This window comes from Phocoena sinus, chromosome 2, assembly GCF_008692025.1.
Source record: "Phocoena sinus isolate mPhoSin1 chromosome 2, mPhoSin1.pri, whole genome shotgun sequence".
NCBI classification, from domain to species: Eukaryota; Metazoa; Chordata; class Mammalia; order Artiodactyla; family Phocoenidae; genus Phocoena; species Phocoena sinus.
The window spans coordinates 82,266,357-82,290,915 of record NC_045764.1 but is presented as its reverse complement, the minus strand read 5'-3'; the positions used below and the strand labels follow the sequence as shown (position 1 = coordinate 82,290,915).

General features: G+C 41.4%; 1 protein-coding gene across 3 annotated transcripts in view; it reads right to left on the bottom strand.

The window, feature by feature from the left end:
* Positions 1-6,996: 6,996 nt before the first annotated feature.
* MYO5C (myosin VC) overlaps positions 6,997-24,559 on the bottom strand; it is a 117,349-nt gene continuing 99,786 nt past the window's right edge. For all 3 annotated transcript variants that reach the window (XM_032622234.1, XM_032622235.1, XM_032622236.1), the window contains exons 37-41: positions 18,882-19,032; positions 17,954-18,236; positions 9,662-9,836; positions 9,068-9,148; positions 6,997-7,866 (exon numbers count right to left, since the gene is read on the bottom strand). In XM_032622234.1, coding sequence (XP_032478125.1) covers positions 7,714-7,866; positions 9,068-9,148; positions 9,662-9,836; positions 17,954-18,236; positions 18,882-19,032 — 843 coding nt within the window. In that variant the 3' untranslated portion in view covers positions 6,997-7,713. The remainder of the gene's footprint in view (positions 7,867-9,067; positions 9,149-9,661; positions 9,837-17,953; positions 18,237-18,881; positions 19,033-24,559) is intronic.

Here is a 24,559-nt window from a genome sequence, read left to right as displayed (position 1 = left end):
GAGCTGTTGAGATTTCTTGAAAACTGGTCTCAGAGCCCGTTGTTTGAAACATTTGTCACAGGAGCCAAATACGTTAACGAGAAAGGTCTGATCACACATCTTTTACCCAAGATGAAGCTGAAAAAGAGGGAGAGAAGAAAAAGGGATGTGTGTGTAAGTAACTTCACCTCTCTGAATCTTTGTTTGCTAGTCTGTCAAATGGGTATCTTAGAAGCTACCATCACAGGGGTACCAGGGGAACTATGAGGGACAGCGCAGGAAGCGTTTAGCTCCAGGCTGGAATACAGTTATGCTGCCCTGTGGGTGGCTACAATAGCAGCAGCCATAGCAGCCGCCACCACGGCAGCGGTGGGGGGTGGGGGGGTGGGGGGAAGGAGGGGAGGGGGGATGAGGCTGGAGATGAGGAAAGAGCAGAGAGGAGCCTATGGCCACAGTTCAGACGAGATGAAGACGTGAACTAAAGCAATGCTCTGGGGTCTGAGGGGTCGTGGTGCCGCTGTTGGAGAGGGAGGTCAAGGCGGTAAAGGTGGGAGGGAGCAGCCATTGTCGCCGAGCCGATTTAACAGGCGTTCCAAAGAGTGGGCCATGTCAAGGGCAAACAAGAGAACCGCTGAGTGTAAAGATATTGGGGCCCTGGTCTGAACATTTGGAAGAGCCCGAAATGAGAGGGATGTATTTGTGGGGCAGGTGGCAGTGGGGACACCGCTGAGGGGGAATGTCTACCAGAGGTCACCATGGGGGCTGGGGAGAGAATGGGGAGCTCATGAGTTAGGGTGGACTCCTACAGCCAAGGGCCGGCTGGCGGAGTTCTTGAGATCTCTGAGGAACAAAGGAGTAGAGGGCAGTCCCCTAAGGATGAGAGATCAGGAGAAAACCAGCTACTGATCACCTCCAAGGGCTGGTCCCTGACCTCTCACAGCCACCCTGGGAGGGAGGAAGGACATCCGTGTTACCACAGAGGAAATGCTGAGGGATTAAATGAGATCAAGGTCAGTGACGGAGCCTGAATCTGTATGTAGTGGGACTCCACAACGTTTACCACAGAGCTAGACCATCAAGCTGCTCTGCTTTGTCCCAAAGAGCGAGTTAAAGACTGGCAAAGGGCCTGCCCACCCCGAGCCTGGCCCGTGCCGGGGGCCTAGTAATGTTGCCCACCTCCCGCCCCCCACTGCCCAAACCTGCTAAGGCGGCCAGTCACGGGGTCGTGCTGAGGACTCCAAGTAATAGCATTAGGAAGGTGAGCCGTGGATTTATTCAGCAAGGGAGTGACGTCATTCAAGTGGATTATTCCAGCATTTGCACTTCCAGAAGTAGGTCAGAGAGACAAAGTACAGCAGGAAAATCAACTAGGTTAAGAGACTGTTATCATGTTCTGGGAAAGAGGAAATAATGTCTGGACAGAGTAGCAGCTGCAGGAATGGAAGGAGAGAGGAACCCGAGGAAGCGAGGGCAGAAGGAATAGAAGGATGACTAGGAATTATGGGAGATCAACCCCTACAAAGAGAGAAGTAGAAAAACTGCCACACAGACAAATATCATATGCTATTTCTTACATGTGGAATCTAAAAAAAAGGGGATGCAAATGAATTTATTTACAAAACAGAAGTAGAGTCATGGATGTAGAAAACAAATTTATGGTTACCAGGGGATAAGGGGGGAGGAGGGATAAATTGGGAGATTGGGACTGACATATACACACTGCTATATATAAAATAGATAACTAATAAGAACCTGCTGTATAGCACAGGGAACTCTACTCAATACTCTGTAATGGCATATATGAGAAAAGAATCTAAAAAAGAGTGGATATATGTATAACTGATTCACTTTGCTGTACAGCAGAAACTAACGTAATGTTGTAAATCAACTATACTCCAATAAATATTAAAAAGAAAAGAAAAATTGCCAATATTCCAAACCTGGATAATTTTTTTCTCCCAAACTGAATTTTAATTTTTTTCAAATTATAAGAGCTGTACATGTTCATTATAAATAATTGGAAACAGAGGAACATGAAGAAGGAAAATCAATCACCTACATGCCCTGTCCTAACAAATAACTGACCTGTGTTAGCATTTTATGTTTTCTTCTAGTATCTTCATAAGCACCTATGTGTATATATTTAAAAAATTGGAATGGCATGTCATACGCAATTTTGAACCTTAGTTTTTTGCTTAATAGTGTTTTCGCCTTTGCATGTCATTGCATATTCTTGGAAAACACCAATTTTTAAATGGAGACTACACAGTTTGAATTATATCAACCTTAAATCATATCGCATAGCTAGCATCTTAGATCTGGTTGGTTGAACATGGGCAAGCTACAAACTAAAGTTGGAAGATTATAGTATTTTAAAACTATAAACATTATACATGGTTGTTGTAGAAAGTTTGGAAAAATCAGAAAGGTATAAGGAAGAAAACAATCACCTATAAACCCACTGCCCAGAGAGACTCCTTTTCACATTTCGGCGTATGCAAGAATAGATTTTTAGGACCAGGGGTCATACTGGTCATGTACACTGTTTATATTTTTACATCCTGGTGTTTTTCATTTATATTTATAACATGGGCTAAATTTAATTTCAGTACATTCTATTGTACTTATTGACAATAATCCTTTTTATGATGAGGGAATTTTTCAAGCTAGAGCAAATGCTTCAATGGGCATTTTAACAAGAAAAAGATAAAAATACCCCATTTTAACAAGCTTTGACATGAAGTTGTTCTGCAGTAGGAGTTCCCTAACCCTAAGGCACGCACAAAATTTCTTTGAAATATTTCACTTAAAGAGATGTTGCAAAAAATCACCAAAACCCCCACTACCCCATGATTATTTTTAAAAAGTCAGTGCCAAGATAGAAAATCAAAAGTGAAAATCCCCACTATCTGCCCTGCACTCAATTCCCTGAGTTAGATGGCTATTCTTCCAGACTTTTCTGATTCCATAGACAAAGCTTTGTTAGTTATATAAATGGGGCTGTTAGCTACTTGCTTTTTCACCTAACTTTATTGTGTTAGTGCTTACAGACCTATCTGTTTTTTGGTAACAGCTTCAGTATTATTTTATCCTATGGAGTAATGGAGTATCATAATCTAATAAACCAACCTCCTACTGTTGGATATATAGGATATCACCAGTTTTCACTTCCAAAATAATGCTTCATTGACCCAATTAAAAATGGGCAAAAGTACCCTCAGACTTTGCTGGTGGGAATGTAAAATGGTGCATCCTCTGTGGAAGACAGTTTGACAGTTACACAAAAAGTTAAATAGAGTTGTTACCAAATGACCAAGCAAATTCACTCCTGGATATATCATACGTTCACATAAAAATTTATACACGAATATTTGTAGCAGCATGTAACACAAAAAGTGGAAACAACTAAGATATCCATCAACTGAGGTATGGATAAAGAAAATGTGGTCTCTTCATACAGTAGACTCTTCTTTGGCAATAACAAATGATGAAGTTCTGATATGTGCTATATCATGGAAGAACCTTGAAAATTTTATGCTAAGTGAAATAAGCCAGACACAAAAAGCCACAAATTGTGATTCCATTTATACGATAAGCCCGGGACAGGCAAATCCATAGAGACAGAAAGTAGATTAGAGGTCACCAATAGGTGGGGGAGAGGGGGTTGGGAGCGACTGCTTAATGAATAAGGGATTTCTTTTTTGGGGTGATGGAAATGTTCTGCAATTAGATAATGTACATTCTTGTGAATATACTAAAACCTCTGAAATGTATGCTATAAAAGAGAGTTTTATATTGTGTGCAATCATATCTCAACACAAATTATTTTTTAAGTGCGCAAAAGACTTGGACACTTCACAAGTGCAGATATTCATATGGTCAATAAACAGATAAAGAGGTGCTCAACATCATTAGGCATCAAAGAAATGCAAGTTAAAACCACACCGTGAATCCACCACTTACCCACCAGAATACCTAACAGTAAAAAAGACTGATGATGTGAAACGTGGGTGAGAATGTAAAGAACTGGACCTCCTCTGCTGGTGGGAGGATAAATTGGTACAACCACATTGGAAAACTGGTTGATAGGACCTACTATAGCTACACATACATATTAATTCTATTCCTTGATATATACTCAACAGAAATGCATACTTGTATCCTCAAAAAAACCCCATGAACAAGAATGTCACAGCAGATTTATTCATAATAGCCCCAAACTGGAAAAACCCAAATGTTCATCAATATACACTAGACACATAAATTGTGATATGTTTAAGTAATAAAAAAGAATAAACTGCCGATACATATGGCAGTAAATGGATGAATCTCCCAGGCTTAACTAAAATTATGTAATGTTTAGTGTCCGAAACCTCTGTCTATTCCATAAGCTGCACTCTAAGGTTTACATTAACATGTGAAATGTTACGTGGGTCAGTTTTTTTAATATCCTTTTTTTGGGGGGCTGCACTGAGCGGCAGGTGGGATCTTACCCCAACCAGGGATCGAACCCCGTGTCCCCTGCAGTGGGAGTGCAGTCTTAACCACTGGACTGCCAGGGAAGTCCCATGCGGGTCAATTTTTAACAGATTAAATAATTGTAAATATGCTTAATTTTCCCCTGATGCCAATACTAAATATATTTTGAAAACAAAGCACCTATTTCAAAAGATATGCATGTGTATTGTGGAAAAATTAGAACGTACAGACTAACTACCATACCACCCCTCACCCATACTCTTTACCACACAGAAAGACCACAGTCAACACCTTGGTATGCACACACCTGAACACTTTTCTGAGCATTTAAGGAAGCCTGAGTATTCTAATTTAATGTTAACACATACATACCTTCCAAGGACTCAACACATGGAACCGATCAGCAGAACGGTGAGAAGTTAGAGCTGTAGCTCCAAGTGCTAAGGCAATTACATCCCGTCTAACTAATCTCCTTACCTGGGCTTGACAGCTCGGCTGCTCCCTTCCTTCCCACCTGCAGCTCCGTGTTCACGTCTGAAGCACGCACTGCAGTTTGCATCACTCACTCACCCCTTGAACCTTCTGACCATCCATGCTGCCAGGTGCCCTCAGAACCCCCGTTGACCAGTTTCTAGGGCTCAGTTCTCTGCCCTTTGCAGGAAACAGAGTTCAGCAGGGTTGGCCCCTGTAAATTCAGACCCCGCTTTACTGAGCAACCCTGACATTCACCTGTAATTGAAGGTTATCAGCAGCTCCTGCCTCTTCACAATCCTCACCCCACCAGCACCTCATTGTTTTGGCCACTCTTGCTACATTCAGCTTCGTAGAGCTGATCAAGACTGTGGGGTGAGGGCTCCCCTGCCCCCTTCTCCATGCATAAACTTTTCAGGCTCTGCAGGTCCCTCCGTCTCCAAACAGGATCTACTCCTTCCCAGGACTGAACCCTCACGAGCCCTGCTGCCTCCAGTAGGACTCTGCCCCTGCAGTTCCGCTCGCCACGTCAGGATGCCCACAGGGTAGTGGAGGGAATGGCCAGCCTTACTGTCTTATAGCCTAGGATAAATGCTGTAAGACAGACAGGAGCCCTGAGTTACGGGTGCCAAAAAGGAAGGGTGATGGTCTCTTTGTGGCATAGGGGAGACCAGGAAGGGGCATGGAGAAGGCAGTCCGTGTGGACCAAAACCCAGCCAGCTGTCCACCAAGTAGCCCCTCATTCTGGCACAGTCTGGGAGCCCCATGCAGACAGAGCCTGAGCCAGGGCTGAGAGCATATTTACTTCCTCTCTAAAAAATTTTATATATGTTTTATGAGATATTATGTGATGCTTTTTTTTTTTTTTTTTTTGCGGTACGCGGGCCTCTCACTGTTGTGGCCTCTCCCGTTGCAGAGCACAGGCTCTGGACGCGCAGGCTCAGCGGCCACAGCTCATGGGCACAGCCGCTCTGCGGCATGTGGGATCCTCCCAGACCAGGGCACAAACTCGTGTCCCCCGCATCGGCAGGCGGACTCTCAACCACTGCGCCACCAGGGAAGCCCTTATGAGATATTATGAATCTATAAAGATTCTAGCATCTTCAAGTATGACCCTTAAAGAAAGGCATAAGACTTGTACACTTAAAATAACTGTAATCTCCTAGCAATTAAAAGAATCTGACCCAATTCATTTGGTAATTTATTTTGATTAAAATGTCACAAACTTCTACTTCTTATTTCTTCATATACAATGTATCTAAATGAACTAAATTCAATCATTTGTAATATGAAAAGACATTACATATTAGTAGGGTGATGTTGCTTCATAATCATGTATTATTTCCACTCCTAAGATACATGCCCATGTTACAGAATCACAGCTATGGCCTGTGACTTTGGGGTGATGCAGAAGAGGCCACAGGCCCGGAGTGCTTATCAAATGATGTTTTATGCTCTGAAAGGAAGAAAGGAGAAAACTTGGGGGGAACGATAGTTCCCACAAAACTTGGGAAAGAGATTTCTCAAAAGGAGGAACTGACAAAATTCTTCCATTATTCTTATGAGAAGATCTTAAAACAGATTTGAATGCTGGTAAGATAGAGAAAATCAACTACGTTGCCTTTTCAAACTTATTTTTTTAAGTTATTGTATGAAAGATATTAAACAATGAAAAATTATGGCAAATATGCTGGCAGATAAAGTTTAAAGAAATCTTCTGGAGGATGAGATGATAAATGGCGTGGAAATTAAGCTTGAATGATATATTAGTTTTTGTGGTTTTTTAGTATATTTATTTATTGCATTTTTTTATTTTTGGCTGTGCTGCGTCTTTGTTGCTACGTGCGGGCTTTCTCTAGTTGCAGTGAGCGGGGGCTACTCTTTGTTGCAGTGCGTGGGCTTCTCATTGTGGTGGCTAAACTCGTTGTGGAGCACAGGCTCTAGGTGCGTGGGCTTCAGTAGTTGCGGTACGCGGGCTCAGTAGTTGTGGCTCACGGGCACTACAGCGCAGGCTCAGTAGATGTGGCACACGGGCTTAGTTGCTCTGCGGCATGTGGGCTCTTCCTGGACCAGGGATCGAACCCGTGTCCTCTGCATTGGCAGGCAGATTCTCAACCACTGCACCACCAGGGAAGCCCTGATATATTCGTTTTAAATGGATATATACATAAAAATACTTCTATGATTCATTTCAGATTGAATATTCCCTTAAAAATTAGAGGGGCCTGAAATAAATATTTTTTTACGCAGGAGCGTTCTTAGTAAAAAAAGTTGGTAAAACACCTCTGCCCCCATCAGGCAGGCATGGGGTGAGAGGACTTTGACGGGCCGCCATGGCCAAATGGGATTATTTGGAAGACTCAGCCCTAGAACCCATTTGTGGCTTCATAAATGTATCTGGGCTTCACACGAACTTTAGAAAACTTAGGATAAACTGTGTCCCTGGGTCTCACTCCCTCTGGGTGGACCGCTGTCACAAAACAGATCTAGACAAGAGGCACCTGGCAGAAAATACGAGACTTGCAGGAATTCTAGTAAAAGCCGGCTGAGATTCCAAAGGTAGCATTGGCCTTTCCAACCTCAGCTGGCGTGTGTTCTTACAAGATGACAGTGGCAGCACCATCACCACGAGCAAGAGCAGATGTGGCCCATTTGGGAGAATTCTTATTTTCTTCCTTAAATCACATTCCAAAGCATTTCCAGTTCCAATTAATAAGCCACATCCCTCTATGTGACCTTCATTTAGCTTTTGAAAGAAAAGTGCATTTATTCTCTTTTTTCCTGCTATAATCTATTGAGAAAGCCTAGTTTGAAACTGCTGGGGATCTGGATCATTTCCAGAGCATGTGGAGAGGGGGTAAAAGGAAATGTGACTTGAAAGAGATACTTGGTATCCAACATCAGGTGTGATGAATCCTCTCGGCTACTGAGGAGGGCCTGAAATGAAAACCAGAGGAAAAATGAGTAAGGAAACCAGGGCACTCTGCTTTACGGCTGTCTGGAAGTCAAGAGCAAGGAAAACACAACTCTATCTCCAGTGAAGAACTCGTTTCAAAATCATGTGAGATAACACACAAAACGGCTTTTCAACAGCACAGCTCCAAGGTGAAATGGTTTATCCAGGTCTTCCAGATCAGCTCTCATCAATACTCAACTTGCTCTGTTTCACTTCAGAAGTTAATTTCCCACAGGATGGACTGACTGTAAATCGATCTACTTTCTATTCTCACCTATACTCATGGCATAATTCTAAGACCAAACATGAGTGGAGCTCAGTATTAAATTTTTATTGCATTAATATTTCTTTTTGGTTCAGTGGTTTGCAAACCTTTTTGGTTTCTGGACCCCTTTATACTCTTAAATTACCAAGGACGCCAAACAGCTTTTGTGCATGTGGTTATAACTACTGATATCTATCATATTAGTAATTAAAACAATAATTTTAAATATTTATTAATTCATTAAAATAACAAGCCCAATACATGTTAACATATTTTTATTGAAAAACTATATTTTTGAAAACTCAAAAAACTAGTGAGAAGTGGTATTGTTTCATAATTTTGTAACTCTTTTAAATGTATGACTTAATATGACAGGTGGAATCTTGTATCTGCTTCTGCATTCACCTCTAGTGCTATGTTATTTTGGTTGAAATGTATGAAGAAAAGTCTGCCTCATACAGGTATGTATTTGGAAAAAGGCAGACTTTGCAGACTCCCTGAAACCATCTCAAGAATCACCCTCCCCAAGGACCCTTGAACCAAACTTTGAGAACTGCTGCCCTAGTTCATTGGGCAAGAAACTTCAGGGATTAAAATAAGAAAAAATGGGCACACAGGTTCTCTCTTTCCATTCAGCCTCTGCTCCCTTGCATTTACTCAAAGACTGATGAGAAACAAGACATGCTGAAGGAACACAGAATGTGAGTCACGGTTTTGGTGTTTTTGTTCCCTTCCCACCCGGGGAGAAAATGGGTTCTGAAAACAGGGAATTTGACAGGGAGAATTCCTGCTGCTTTTCCTGGGTGCCTTTCCTTTGTATATTTGGTACATGTACTTTAATCCTGAATTTCTATAATGGTAATTAAACAACACTGTCTTATACTAAAAATTAAAAGACACATCCTTAAGGATCTCACCTGTACTTTGCGAACAAAGGATGGAGTCACTCTTTTCTCGAAGTCATCTATAGGTGTGTATGAGTTAAGGATCTTTATGATCTGCAAACAGTACATAACATGGTGTGAGGCCACAGAAGAGGACAACTCTGTCCATGAAATAATGGTTCCAGTGGTCTGGGAACAGTCGGGAACCAAAAGTGGTTCTTTCAGACTATAATCTGGCTCTAGGAACCATGTATTATTTTTTTCCAAAAGAGAAAACAAGCTGAGAAGAGCATAGAAGGCAGCAAGGACATCCTATAATTAGATGACCTTAAGAGAATTCCCCATTTCCAGCCTCCTTCCCTGCTCCCACCCCCTCTCCCCACAGATACACATATGTGAGTATACCGGGCAGGGAATGTGTCATATGCATTTTTATGTTTTTAAGGCCTAGAGTTAGTATTTAATAAATGCTGTTAGATAAGAGGGCAGCCCATGGGAGATACGTATGCTCCCCAAAGAGCACAGAGAGATGCAGATGCACCCCACAGCTGGCTAAGCCAGGAAAGGCAATGCCAATTACATGATCTGTGGGTGAAGATCAGGGAGACACTCAGCAAGCCTGGTCACCTGCACAGCAGACAGGGAGGTACAGCGTTCGTAGATTTCCTTGGCATCGCTGTCTGTGGTCTTCTTGACCTGAAGCAACCAGGCTGCCTGAGAGAGAGCTTCCAAGGTTTCCCTGGCCAAGCTGTTCTGCAAATTCTTATCTTTAAGCCATTCTTCTAAGTAGCTGATGTTGCACCTGGAGTAAATGCCAGAGGAGCAGAGAAGAGGGGTGACCCGCTTAGAACACTTTAGGGGAGGGTGCCGAATCCAGAGCTCACTGAGATCCTTAAGACTACATACAGCCCAGCAGTTTCTTTATTTGTAACAAGACGGGGGTGGGCCAGATGATCAGCTCTCACGATCCATGGTTCTAAGGATCACGATGGTCTAGGGTGAGGGACCATAAGAGCAGTAAACTTTGGAGAAAATCTCAGCAAAGAACAGTGACTACAATAATTTATAATCTATTAAAGTACCCTTAATAATAGGTTTGAAAATATATTAAAGGAAAAAATCATAGTGGTATTTGAAGAGAAGACTTACATTGGTATAAAAATTGTTTGATCTCTTTTCGCAAATTAGCAGAAAATTTTCAATTGGTAGAGGCTTTCTTTTAGTCCACTGGGGTTTTTATTCTTGTTTCTGTCACTGATTATCATAGGTTTATGAGTTAAGAGCCATGGGTTTTAATCCCACCAATCCGTTGTGTGAGCCTGGAGAGTTACTCAACCTCTCTTGGTAAATCAGAGTGTTGAGAACACTCATACATTGCTAGTGGGAATGTAAATGGTACAGCTGCTAAGGAAAGCAGTTAGGCAGTTCCTCAAAATGTTAAACATAAAACTACCTTCTGACCTAGCAACTCCACTTCTAGGTACTTACTAAAGAGAACTGAAAACATGTCCACACAAAAAATCATACACAGATGTTCACGGCACCGTTAATCATTATAGCCAAAAAAAGAAAACAACCCAAATGTCCACCAGTTGATGGATAGATAAACAAATTGTGGTCTATCCATACAATAGGATGTTATTCCGCAATAAAAAGGAGTGAGGTACTGCCACATGCTACCACAGGGGGGAGCTGTGAAAACGTTATGCTAAGGGACAGAAGCCAGTCACAAAAGACAACATATTTATGATTCCATTTATTTTAAAAATGTCCAGAAGAGGCAAATCTATAGAGTAAGAAAACATATTTGTTGTTGGTTAGGTTGAGGGGGAGGGGACTCCCCAGTGGGACTTGGGTAGGGGATACGAGTGGCTGCTATTGGGTGTAAGGTTTCTTTCTGGAGTGATAAAACTGTTCTAAAATTACATGATGGTGATGGCTGCATAACTCTGTAAATATACCAAACACCACTGAATATACACTTTAGATGAGTGAACTCTATGGCATGTAAATTATATATCAATGAAGCTGTTTAAAAAAATTGAGTGTTGAACTAGGTGATCTCTAAGGTCGGTTCCAGCTCTGACCTTCCAGATTAGCAGCTCCCCATGGGTTATAGCATTGGGACAATAATGCTGAATTACTGTATTCTATAGGGATGTAATGAGTGTGAGGTAACATCTCTTGCACTGGTTATGCCCCCTTTTTTTGCATTGTCAATTTTGTCCCACTAGTTCTTATTACAATAGATTCCTAATGGGAATCCACTGAATTTTGAGCATGTTAATCCTCCTGCTCTAAACTCTGTGCTGGAGTTCTGGTTCTTGGTAAGATGGAGCGAGCACTCCATTTTGTTTCTCCCACTGAATGCAGCTATAAAACCTGGATGGAATGCCTGGAACAGCTATTTGAGGACTCTGAAAAGTAAACAGTAGCAGGTGGACTGGGAGAGAAGACCAGAATTTGAAGTATCTCCAAACTGACAATGAGTTTACCAGTATCTTTCCCTCTGCTATTCATTGGCCTGAACTCAAAGCAGCCTGAAACTCAGTACTGGGCATGGGTGCCAACAAAGAGCTCCAGGAGGAGCCCTCTAGTTCTGGCTCGTGATGCTGGAAAGGGGTGTCCTAATGCTCTGAGAGAGGGTGGAAATTCTGTTTTTCTTTTTCCTCCTTTTCCTTCCTTTTTCTTCATTCTCTCATGTGCAAGCCCCAAACAGTCCTATGGTTGTGGCAACAGAGTCCAGTAGGAAATTAAAACTGAGAGAGGGGAACTTTCTTCAGTTGGAGGAGTTGTGGCTCAAGAGGATGGCGTGAACTCTCCTTGCTCTTCCTCTCACCACTTGACCCCAGGTGGGGACATTTGCTGGAAGTGTGCCACACAGTGAGTTAAGTGAAGCCCCAGTTTTCTGTCTGGAGGACCAAAGAGGGGATCCCCAGGTATCTGGAAAGTACCAGGGGTACTGTGGAGAGGAGGAGCTTGGGAAAGTGACCCTTAAAGTTATTTATGAATTCTTGGACACACCCCAGAGCCCAGGGATGGATCTGACCCTCAAGAGCACACATAAACTTTGAGGACTAAACTATAGGACTGCACACCACCCAAGTTTCAGTCTGGCCGCTGTGTGTCACACATAAGACAAAACCAGGGCTTCCCTGGTGGCGCAGTGGTAGAGAGTCCGCCTGCCGATGCAGGGGACAGGGGTTTGTGCCCCGGTCCAGGAAGATCCCATATGCCGCAGAGCGACTGGGCCCGTGAGCCAAGGCCACTGAGCCTGCAAGTCCGGAGACTGTGCTCCGCAATGGGAGAGGCCACAACAGTGAGAGGCCTGCGTACTGCAAAAAAAAAAAAAAAAAAAAAAAAAAAAGACAAAACCAAATAGCGTTACAAAGGCTTTGAAGACAGAACTGACATAGGAACCACAACCTGCAGAGCCTGAACCCAAGTGAGCTGATTATCAGATAAAAGTATCAACATTCTCCATAGGATTTAAAGACTCAGTGTCTCATAATATAATAATAAAAAGTGTCCAGAATACAATTCAAAATTACTTGGCATACAAAAACCAGGAAAATCTTAAGTCACATTAAACAAGGCAATTAATAGTATCAACTCTGAGATGACACAGATGTTAGAATCATATGATAAAGACTTTAAAGAAGCTATCACAAAAATGCTCCAAAAAGTAAGGACAAACTATCTTGAAATACATGAAAAAATAGAAAGCTTCAGAAAAGAAACAGAAGATGTTTCAAAAAAATGGAAATTTACAACTGAAAAATAACTGAAACAAAAGAACTCACTGAATAGGCTCAATAGCAGAATATAGATGGCAGAGAAAAGAGTCAGTGAACTTCAAGGGATCAATAAAGACTATCCAATCTGAAAAGTACAAAGAACAGGACTTTAGGGATAACAAAATAATGAAAGGTCTAACATTTGTGTCATTGAAATTCCAGAAGGAAAGGAGAAAGTGTGATGCAGACAAAACATTTGAAGAAATGGCTGAAAATGCCACATTTGGTGAGATCCACAAACCTACAGAGTCAAGAAGTTCAGAGAAGCTCAAAGAGACTAAACCCAAAGAAATCCACACCCAGATGCATCATAATCAAACTGTGGTAAACTAAACACAAAGAAAAAAAAAAACTTGGAGCTCAGAGAAAAACTATGCATTATTTATAGGGAAATAATAATTCAAATGACTGTGCATTTCTCATCAGAAACCATGGAAGCCAGAAACAGTGGAACACTTTTACACTGATGAAAGAAAGGACTGTCAACCCAGACATTGGTAGCCTATAAAAATATGCTTTAGGAATGAAGGTGAAATGAAGGTATTTTCAGAGGAAAGAAAGCTAAGAGAATTTATCGTCAGTGAACCTGCTCTAAAAGGACTACTAAAATAATTTCCTCAGGCAAAAGGAAAATGAAATCGAAATGAGATTTGGGGGGAAAATGAGACTTGAAACATTAGAAATGAAAGAATAACAGAAATGATAAGTACCTGGGTAAATACAATAGACCATTCTTCTATTAAGTCCTTTAAAATATGTTGGATGGTTTAAAACAAAAATTATAACATTGTCTGGCAGAGTTTTTGATGTATGTAGATATAATATATAAGACAACAAGCGAAGAGGGGAAAGGGGCCTATGTAATGGTAAGGTTTCTACATTCCACTTAATGTGATAAGATACTGATTCTAAAATGACTGAAAAAGGTAAGTATGTATACTGTAATTACTACAGCAGCCATTAAAAAAGATACAAAGAGATAGTGAAAAAATAGATAAATTTAAAAGGGGTACCAGAAATGTTCAAAGAACCCAAAAGAAGACAGAAACTGGAAAGCAGAGAAATAAAAACCAGAAGGAACAAACAGAAAATAACAAAATGGTAGACTTAAATCTGAGTATACCAATAATTACATTAAATTTAAATGGTCTAAAACTCCAATTAAGAAGCACAGATTGTCAGACTGGATGAAAAAATAAAACAAAAAACTGGACCCAAATATATGCTGCCTACAAGAAACTCACTTCAGATATGATACAGATAGGTTAAAAGTAAAAGGATGGAAAAAAAATATACTATGAAAACACTGATCCAAATAAAAAGTAGACCTTCAGACAAAGTAGACTTCAAAGCAGAGAAAATTACCAGGGAGGAACAAAGAGAGACCCCAAATAACGACAGGAGGGCTAACTCACCAAGAAGACTAACAATTCTTAGTGTGTATGCACCTAAAAACAGAGCTTCAGAATACATAAAGCAAAACCTGACAGAGTGAAAGAAGAAATAGACAACTCCATAATTATAGTTAGAGACTTCAACATTCCTCTCAATAATCAGTAGAACTAATAGACAGAAAATCAGCAAGGATATAGAAGAAATGAAAAACGCCATCAACAAACTGGGTCTGATCTACATTTATAGAACATTGTACCCAGCAAAAACAGAATATACATTCTTTTCAACCCACTGCATGGGGAAGAGTCACAAAAATAGACCTGGGTCACAAAAGCAAATATTAACAAATTTAAAAATAACTGAAATCATACAAAGTTTGTTTTCTTCAATGTAAAAATATTTATAAGTTTTTTTTTTTTTTTTTTTTTTTTTAGGCCATGCCATGCAGCAAGTGGGATCTTAGCAGTTCTCCTATCAGGGATCAAACTCATACCCCCTACAATGGGAGTGTGAAGACTTAACCACTGGACTGCCAGGGAAGTCCCAAAATATTTATGTTTGTATTTTAAAAATAAACCTGGGAAAGTCTTGGGCAAAGTGGGATGGTTGGTAATTCTAATATCACAATCTATGGTATATGTTAACCTGGATGTACCTTGAGATTTTTTTAAAAACTGTGGTAGAAAATGCATTACATAAAATTACCATCTGAACTACTATAAGTGTATAGTATAGTAGTGTTAACTATATGCACCATGTTGTATAACGGATTCCCAGAACATTTTCACTTTGTAAAACTGAAATTGTACATCCATTGAATGAACAACAACTCCCTTTTTCTCTCTCTCCTCAGCCCCAGGCAACCACCATTCTACCTTCTGTTTCTAAGAGTTTGACTGACAAAGTATGTTCTTCAAGCACAATGAAATTAAACTAAAAATCAATAATAGAAAGGTAACAAGAAAGTCTCTAAACACTTGGAAATTAAACAACACACTTCTAAATAATCCATGGGTCAAAGAGTAAGACTCGAGGGAAATTAGAAAATATTTTGAACTGAACAAAAATGAAAATATATCAAAATTTGTGTGATAGAGTTAAAGTAGTGCTTAGAAAGAAATGTATAGCATTAAATGCTTATGTTAGAAAAGAAAGGTCTCAGAGCCAATAATCCAGGCTTCTACTTTAGGAACCTAGAAGAAGAAGAGAAAAATAAATGCAAAGTAGGCAGAAGGAATGAAATCATAAAGACAGTAACAGAAATCAATTAAATTAAAAAAAGAAAAGATAAAAATCAGTGAAACCAAACTGATACACCTCTAGCAAGACTGACCAAGGAAAAGAGAAGTCACAGATTACCCACAGAGGAGTGGAAGAGGGGATATCACTACAAATTTTGCAGAAATTAAAAGAATAACAGGGAATATTCTGAACAGCTCTATACACATAAACGCAACTTTGATGAAGTGGACCACTTCCTTGAAAACCAAAAACTACCAAAACTCATCCAAGATGAAATATATAACCTGAATATTCCTACAACTATTAAAGAAATTGAATTCATAGTTTAAAGCCTTCTGAAAAAAGAAAAAAAAATCTGTTGTGGCTGCCACTCCTGAGGGACTAAAGCATGCATTTCTCATGCTGGCATTCTGCTTTGTCTTTCTAACCCATCTTTCTAGGTCCTCCCATCACTCCTGGTGCTCCTTTCAAAGGGAGCTGGTTTTCCTTCACTGAGGCCTGTGTTCGTTCCTCTGGTTCTGGGTCAGCTGGAATCCTACTTGTCCTTCAAGACCCAAGTCAATGCCTTTCGTACTCCCCCCAGATTCCCTCAGGCCATCAAGCAATGTTTGTAGTTGGGCCACATTATTCTGGTTCCTAACAGAACTGTCTCCGTCTCCAGGACCCCTACCTAGGTTCTTATCAAAGATCCCTGGGCAAAACAGCCACAGTGGAACTTGCAGCAAAAATGCTATTGTGAAGATGGTGAGATAAAGTTGCACATGAGATAATATTTTTACAATTCATGACTAGGCACAAAAAAGAATTACATACTAGGAAAATCTTTATATCTTCCCAGGAACTGGTCTGCCTCTCCAAGCCAGATGAGACCAGAGAGCTATGACATTTGGCTTTTTCTCCTGGCAGTCAGAAAGCCTAGAGCCAGTTTTCAAGCTACTCTGTCTACTGTTTATGTTTTTCTTTTCTGTGGTTTTGATTTTCCACTTGTGTTCATGTTTTGTTATTGTGTTCCTTGTGTTGTCATGGTAAAGTCACTGTAAATCCTGGTGCGCCTTGTTTATGGCAGGAGCTGAGTCAATATCTGAATGAATGAATGCCTCTTAAATGCATGTGCTACTTACTCAGACCAACACACTGGAAAGTCAGTACTTCTCTAATAGCACTTTCAATTGGTGAGAGGAGAAAATACTGAGCACCTATGGGGACAGATGTTCACTCAACTTGGGGACCTACTGATGGAATGAGAGTTGTTTAGCAAAGACTCTGAGGTTTATGGCTCATGAGGTTTATGGCTTTACTTTAAATAGGCCTGAATCCTACCTCAGAGGGCTACAGGGCATCTGCTCAGTGCTCGGGAAATAAACAGAAGTCTTTCCTCTCTCAATGAAGAGGAAAAAAAGCCCAGTCCTCCTGAATACTCCCTCACATCTGAAAACCACAACCTGGTATCATGAGAATTTGCCACAATGATTTGTAGGGATGTCCACCTCTAATGCTAAAAAGATGTAATGGATGCCTCTTGTTTATTTCTTGGCTTAATAAACTTTTTTGGTCACTTTTCATTGTATCACTGCCATCATCACCATCCCAGGTTCTCCTATCACCTACAGGTGTCAAATCCCTGCACATATTATAAAAATCTTAAATATCTATCCCATATTATATGCTTTCTAATAATGTGACAGTGTTAATTCAAACAATAGCTAATGGTCTGTGTTTCCTTGCTTTAGAGACAAAGAGAAGTCAACACACCTCAAAACTGGATGACCATGTCCGCAGGATGAACTCCCAGTGCTTGGCCTGGCATTCCAGACCCTCCCAGTCTGGGTCTAACTTACCACTCTACTGCGGACCTGTTGTTCCCGACACAAACCTCCGCTTAATCTAGACGGAGCTATTTACTCCTGCCTGAGGACGGGTCCTCACTCAGTTCTACCACTGTGCCTTTGCCCACTCATTGCCGTGCCTGAAATGTTCTCCCATTTTTAATCACTCACACACAGTTTTCAGGCTTCTTTAACTTTTCTGTCCACGATAATCTCTCCTCTCTGAAGCACTTCCCTCACCACTTGTTTGTGACTTAATTATAGTGGTTTTGAATCATCATTTAGCTTCTCAATGGCAGGGATCAAATCACCCCTTCCTCTGTTTCCTGTGTCCCCCACCAGCAGTGCTAGTCACAGAAGTGGTGGTCAATAAATACTGGTTGAGTATATGATAACCACAGAGGGCCAGAATTTAAAATACACTATTACTAGTTCTTAGTAGAAGACATTCTGCCAGACCGTCAAGGTAGCGTGGGGTGGAGTGATGGGAAGAGGGCCTGGCATCAGATGGCTGACATTTCCAAGGTTCTAAGAGTCATCTTGCACACCCTCCAGCAGTGCAGCTCTTGTGGAGGGAGGGCAGAGTGTGTGGCCTTGGACTTTAAGAGCATCCTTTCTGGCCAGCCTCTCCAGGATTAGTGGTGCTTTATGGGTCTTACCTTATCTGCATCCCTTTTCTGCAAGAGCACATGTCCTTGCGCAGGAAGAGGCTGTTCAGGGTGACCGCCCCAATCAAGAAGAAGAGCTGCTTCACTGCCTGCCTCACGATCTCAGGGTCCAGGCCGTTCTGGCACATGGTACTGTAAAAGTAGCTCAGCTGCTGCAAGATGGAGGTCATTGTGTAGGCATCCGTGTCATCTATGCTGGATGACCGCTTCCGGAAGCCTGTGGGCTTCAGGCTGGAAATGCCCTGCAGACTCTCATACTCCAGCATGCCTGGCACTATGGAGAAAAACGGGAAGATTTTCTTGCACACACAGTGGGGACACCCAGAGAACATTTCCACTGCTCTCATGTGTCTGTTTCAGGAGGTGGGACATTTTCCACACGAGTTAGTGTGGATATAGCTGTGATAGAGGAAGTAAAAGAATGGAGGGTTGGGGAGCACCAAGATGTAAGGGGTGGATGGGGATGGACCGTCACCTACAGCAGGGCAACAGCTCCTCTTCTTTCAACTTCACAGGACAGAGAGCTGGTTAGCGTGACAACCCACGGTCTGGAACTACTTAAAGCCTAAAGTATTTAAATTTCAGAAAATTGAAGAAAGTATACAAGAATTTGAGTGAGGCTTTAGAATTTCAAAAATACTTGGCTAAGAACCAGGATTAGCCATATAAGTAGCAGCAGTTCTCCCAAGTCTTTCCCTTCGGGATGGATCCCCCCTACAGAAATAGAACTATGACCTGTGTACTTTTATATATGTAATCATTTTAGCAATCAAAGAATTAAAAATTGGACATTTACATCAGTAAATCTTCTGGTTTTAAAATTATGTTCTTTGGAATTACACATGCCGTGCACCAGATTTATTTTTTTAAGGTCTCAATGTCATTAAAAATATTTCTTGGTCATCGATTCTTTTCTTACCTATTATTGGTTGAATGTTATTTTCCATTATAATAATGAACTGATGATATATTCGAATAGCCACATCACTAAGAATCTGTCTGTATTCTGAAAGGTCAAAATTGTTCAAGCAATTCTTATTCTGACGCAGATTGTTATTCTTCATGAATTCCTGGAAGTAATTTTGAATATAAATATTAGAATAGGCCTACTGGGGGACAAGGGGAAGATGGCGGAAGAGTAAGACGCGGAGATCACCTTCCTCCCCACAGTTACACCAGAAACACATCTACACGTGGAACAACTCCTACAGAACACCTATTGAACGCTGGCAGAAGACCTCACACCTCCCAAAAGGCAAGAAGCTCCCCACGTACCTGGGTAGGGCAAAAGAAAAAAGAATAAACAGACAAAAGGATAGGGACGGGACCTGCACCAGTGGGAGGGAGCTGTGAAGGAGAAAAGGTTTCCACACACTAGGAAGCCCCTTCACGGGTGGAGACTGCGGGTGACAGAGGGGAGGCGCTTCGAAGCTGCGGAGGAGAGCACAGCAACAGGGGTGCGGAGGGTAAAGCAGAGAGATTCCCACACAGAGGATCGGTGCCGACCAGCACTCACCAGCCCGAGAGGCTTGTCTGCTCCCCCGCCGGGGTGGGCGGGGCTGGGAGTTGAGGCTCGGGCTTCGGTCGGATCGCAGGGAGAGGACTGGGGTTGGCGGCATGAACACAGCCTGCAGGGGGTTAGTGCACCACGGCTAGGCTAGCCGGGAGGGAGTCCGGGGAAAAGTCTGGACCTGCCGAAGAGGCAAGAGACTTTTTCTTCCCTCTTTGTTTCCTGGTGCTCGAGGAGAGGGGATTAAGAGCGCTGCTTAAAGGAACTCCAGAGACTGGCGTGAGCTGTGGCTATAAGCGTGGACCGCAGAGACGGGCATGAGACGCTAAGGCTGCTGCTGCCGCCACCAACAAGCCTGTGTGCAAGCACAGGTCCTTATCCACACCCCCCTTCCGGGGAGCCTGTGCAGCCCGCCACTGCCAGGGTCCCGGGATCCAGGGACAACTTCCCCAGGAGAACGCACAACGCGCCTCAGGCTGGTTCAACATCACACTGGCCTCGGCCCCCACAGGCTCGCCCAGCATCTGTACCCCTCCCTCCCCCCGGCCCGAGTGAGCCAGAGACCCCGAATCAGCGGCTCCTTTAACCCCGTGCTGTCTGAGCGAAGAACAGACGCCCTTCTCCGACCTACATGCAGAGGCGGGGCCAAATGCAAAGCTGAGCCCCGGGAGCTGTGAGAACAAAGAAGAGAAAGGGAAATCTCTACCAGCAGCCTCAGAAACAGCGGATTAAAGCTCCACAATCAACTTGATGTACCCTGCATCTGTGGAATACCTGAATAGACAACGAATCATCCCAAATTGAGGAGGTGGACTTTGAGAGCAAGATTTATGATGATTTCCCCTTTTCCTCTTTTTGTGAGTGTGTATGTGTATGCTTCTGTGTGAGACTTTGTATAGCTTTGCTTCCACCTTTTTCCTGGGGTTTTATCTGTCCGTTTTTTTCTTTAAAAAAATTTAGTTTTTTAATAATTATTTTTTATTTTAATAATTTTATTTTATTTTATCTTACTTTATTTTATCTTATCTTCTTTCTTCCCTCCCTCCCTCCCTCCCTCCCTCCCTTCCTTCTACTTTTTCTCCCTTTTATTCTGAGCCATGTGGATGAAAGGCTCTTGGTGCTGTAACCAGGAGTCAGTGCTGTGCCTCTGAGGTGGGAGAGCCAACGTCAGGACACTAGTCCACAAGAGACCTCCCAGCTCCACATAATATCAAACGGTGAAAATCTCGCAATGAGATCTCCATCTCAACACCAACACCCAGCTTCACTCAACGACCAGCAAGCTACAGTGCTGGACACCCTATGCCAAACAATTAGCAAAACAGGACACAACCATACCCATTAGCAGAGAGGCTGCCTAAAATCATAATAAGTCCACACACACCCCAAAACACACCACCAGACGTGGACCTGCCCACCAGAAAGACAAGATCCAGCTTCATCCACCAGAGCATAGGCACTAGTCCCCTCCACAAGGAAGCCTACACAACCCACTGAACCAACTTTAGCCACTGGGGACAGACACCAAAAACAACAGGAACTACGAACCTGCAGCCTGCAAAAAGGAGACCCCAAACACAGTAAGATAAGCAAAATAAGAAGACAGAAAAACACACAGCAGATGAAGGAGCAAGATAAAAACCCACCAGACCTAAAAAATGAAGAGGAAATAGGCAGTCTACCTGAAAAAGAATTCAGAATAATAATAGTAAAGATGATCCAAAATCTTGGAAATAGAATAGAGGAAATGCAAGAAACATTTAACAAGGACCTAGAAGAATTAAAGAGCAAACAAACAGAGATGAACAACACAATAAATGAAATTAAAAATACTCTACATGAGATCAATAGCAGAATAACAGAGGCAGAAGAACGGATAAATGACCTGGAAGATAAAATAGTGGAAATAACTACTGCAGAGCAGAATAAAGAAAAAAGAATGAAAAGAACTGAGGACAGTTTCAGAGACCTATGGGACAACATTAAATGCATCAACATTCGAATTATAGGGGTTCCAGAAGAAGAAGGGAAAAAGAAAAGAACTGAGAAAATATTTGAAGAGATTATAGTTGAAAACTTCCCTAATATGGGAAAGGAAATAGTTAATCAAGTCCAGGAAGCAAAGAGAATCCCATACAGGATAAATCCAAGGAGAAATACACCAAGACACATATTAATCAAACTGTCAAAAATTAAATACAAAGAAAACATATTAAAAGCAGCAAGGGAAAAACAACAAATAACACACAAGGGAACCCCCATAAAGTTAACAGCTGATCTTTCAGCAGAAACTCTGCAAGCCAAAAGGGACTGGCAGGACATATTTAAAGTGATGAAGGAGAAAAACCTACAACCAAGATTACTCTACCCAGCAAGGATCTCATTCAGATTTGATGGAGAAATTAAAAACTTTACAGACAAGCAAAAGCTGAGAGAGTTCAGCACCACCAAACCAGCTTTACAACAAATGATAAAGGAACTTCTCTAGGCAAGAAACACAAAAGAAGGAAAAGACCTACAATAACAAACCCAAAACCATTAAGAAAGTGGGAATAGGAACTTATATATCGATAATTACCTTAAATGTAAATGGACTAAATGCTCCCACCAAAGGACACAGATTGGCTGAATGGATACAAAAAGAAGACCTATATATGCTGTCTACAAGAGACCAACTTCAGACCTAGAGACATATACAAACTGAAAGTGAGGGGATGGAAAAAGATATTCCATGCAAATGGAAACCAAAAGAAAGCTGGAGTAGCAATTCTCATATCAGACAAAATAGACGTTAAAATAAAGACAACTAGAAGAGACAAAGAAGGACACTACATAATGATCAAGGGATCGATGCAAGAAGAAGATATAACAATTTTAAGTATTTATGCACCCAACATAGGAGCACCTCAATACATAAGGCAAATACTAACAGCCATAAAAGGGGAAATCGACAGTAACACATTCATAGTAGGGGACTTTAACACCCCACTTTCACCAATGGACATATCATCCAAAATGAAAATATATAAGGAAACACAAGCTTTAAATGATACATTAAACAAGATGGACTTAATTGATATTTATAGGACATTCCATCCAAAACCAACAGAATACACATTTTTCTCAAGTGCTCATGGAACATTCTCCAGGAGAGATCATATCTTGGGTCACAAATCAAGCCTTGGTAAATTTAAGAAAATTGAAATTGTATCAAGTATCTTTTCCAACCACAACGCTATGAGACTAGATATCAATTACAGGAAAAGATCTGTAAAAAATACAAACACATGGAGGCTAAACAATACACTACTTAATAACGAAGTGATCACTAAAGAAATCCAAGAGGAAATTAAAAAATACCTAGAAACAAATGACAATGGAGACATGACGACCCAAAACCTATGGGATGCAGCAAAAGCAGTTCTAAGAGGGAAGTTTATAGCAATACAATTCTACCTTAAGAAACAGGAAACATCTCGAATAAACAACCTAAACTTACACCTAAAGCATTTAGAGAAAGAAGAACAAAAACCCCCCTAATTTTGCAGAAGGAAAGAAATCATAAAGATCAGATCAGAAATAAATGAAAAAGAAATGAAGGAAATGATAGCAAAGATCAATAAAACTAAAAGCTGGTTCTTTCAGAAGATAAAATTGATAAACCATTAGCCAGGCTCATTAAGAAAAAATGGGAAAAGACTGAAATCAATAGAATTAGAAATGAAAAAGGAGCAGTAACAACTGACACTGCAGAAATACAAAAGATCATGAGAGATTACTACAAGCAGCTCTATGCCAATTAAATGGACAACTGGAAGAAATGGACAAAACCTTAGAAATGCACAACCTGCTGAGACTGAATCAGGAAGAAACAGAAAATATGAACAGACCAATCACAAGCACTGAAATTGAAACTGTGATTAAAAATCTTCCAACAGGGCTTCCCTGGTGGCGCAGTGGTTGAGAGTCCGCCTGCCGATGCAGGGGACGCGGGTTCGTGCCCCGGTCCGGGAAGATCCCACATGCCGCTGAGCGGCTGGGCCCATGAGCCATGGCTGCTGAGCCTGCGCGTCCGGAGCCTGTGCTCCGCAACGGGAGAGGCCACAACAGTGAGAGGCCCACATACCGCAAAAAAAAAAAAAAAAAAAAAAAAAAAAAAAATCTTCCAACAAACAAAAGCCCAGGACCAGATGGCTTCACACGCGAATTCTATCAAACATTTAGAGAAGAGCTAACACCTATCCTTCTCAAACTCTTCCAAAATATAGCAGAGGGAGGAACACTCCCAAACTCATTCTATGAGGCCACCATCACCTTGATACCAAAACCAGAAAAGGATGTCACAAAGAAAGAAAACTGCAGGCCAATATCACTGATGAACATAGATACAAAAATCCTCAACAAAATACTAGCAAACAGAATCCAACAGCACATTAAAAGGATCATACACCATGATCAAGTGGGGTTTATTCCAGGAATGCAAGGATTCTTCAATATATGCAAATCAATCAATGTGATACACCACTTTAACAAATTGAAGGAGAAAAACCATATGATCATCTGAATAGATGCAGAGAAAGCTTTCAACAAAATTCAACACCCATTTATGATAAAAACCCTGCAGAAAGTAGGCATAGAGGGAACTTACCTCAACATAATAAAGGCCATATAGGACAAACCCACAGCCAACATCATTTTCAATGGTGAAGACTGAAACCATTTCCTCTAAGATCAGGAACAAGACAAGGTTGCCCACTCTCACCACTCTTATTCAACATAGTTTTGGAAGTTTTAGCCACAGCAGTCAGAGAAGAAAAGGAAATAAAAGGAATCCAAATCGGAAAAGAAGAAGTAAAGCTGTCACTGTTTGCAGATGACATGATACTATACATAGAGAATCCTGAAGATGGTACCAGAAAACTACTAGAGCTAATCAATAAATTTGGGAAAGTAGCATGATACAAAATTAATGCACAGAAATCTCTGGCATTCCTATATACTAATGATGAAAAATCTGAAAGTGAAATCAAGAAAACACTCCCATTTACCATTGCAACAAAAAGAATAAAATATCTAGGTATCAACCT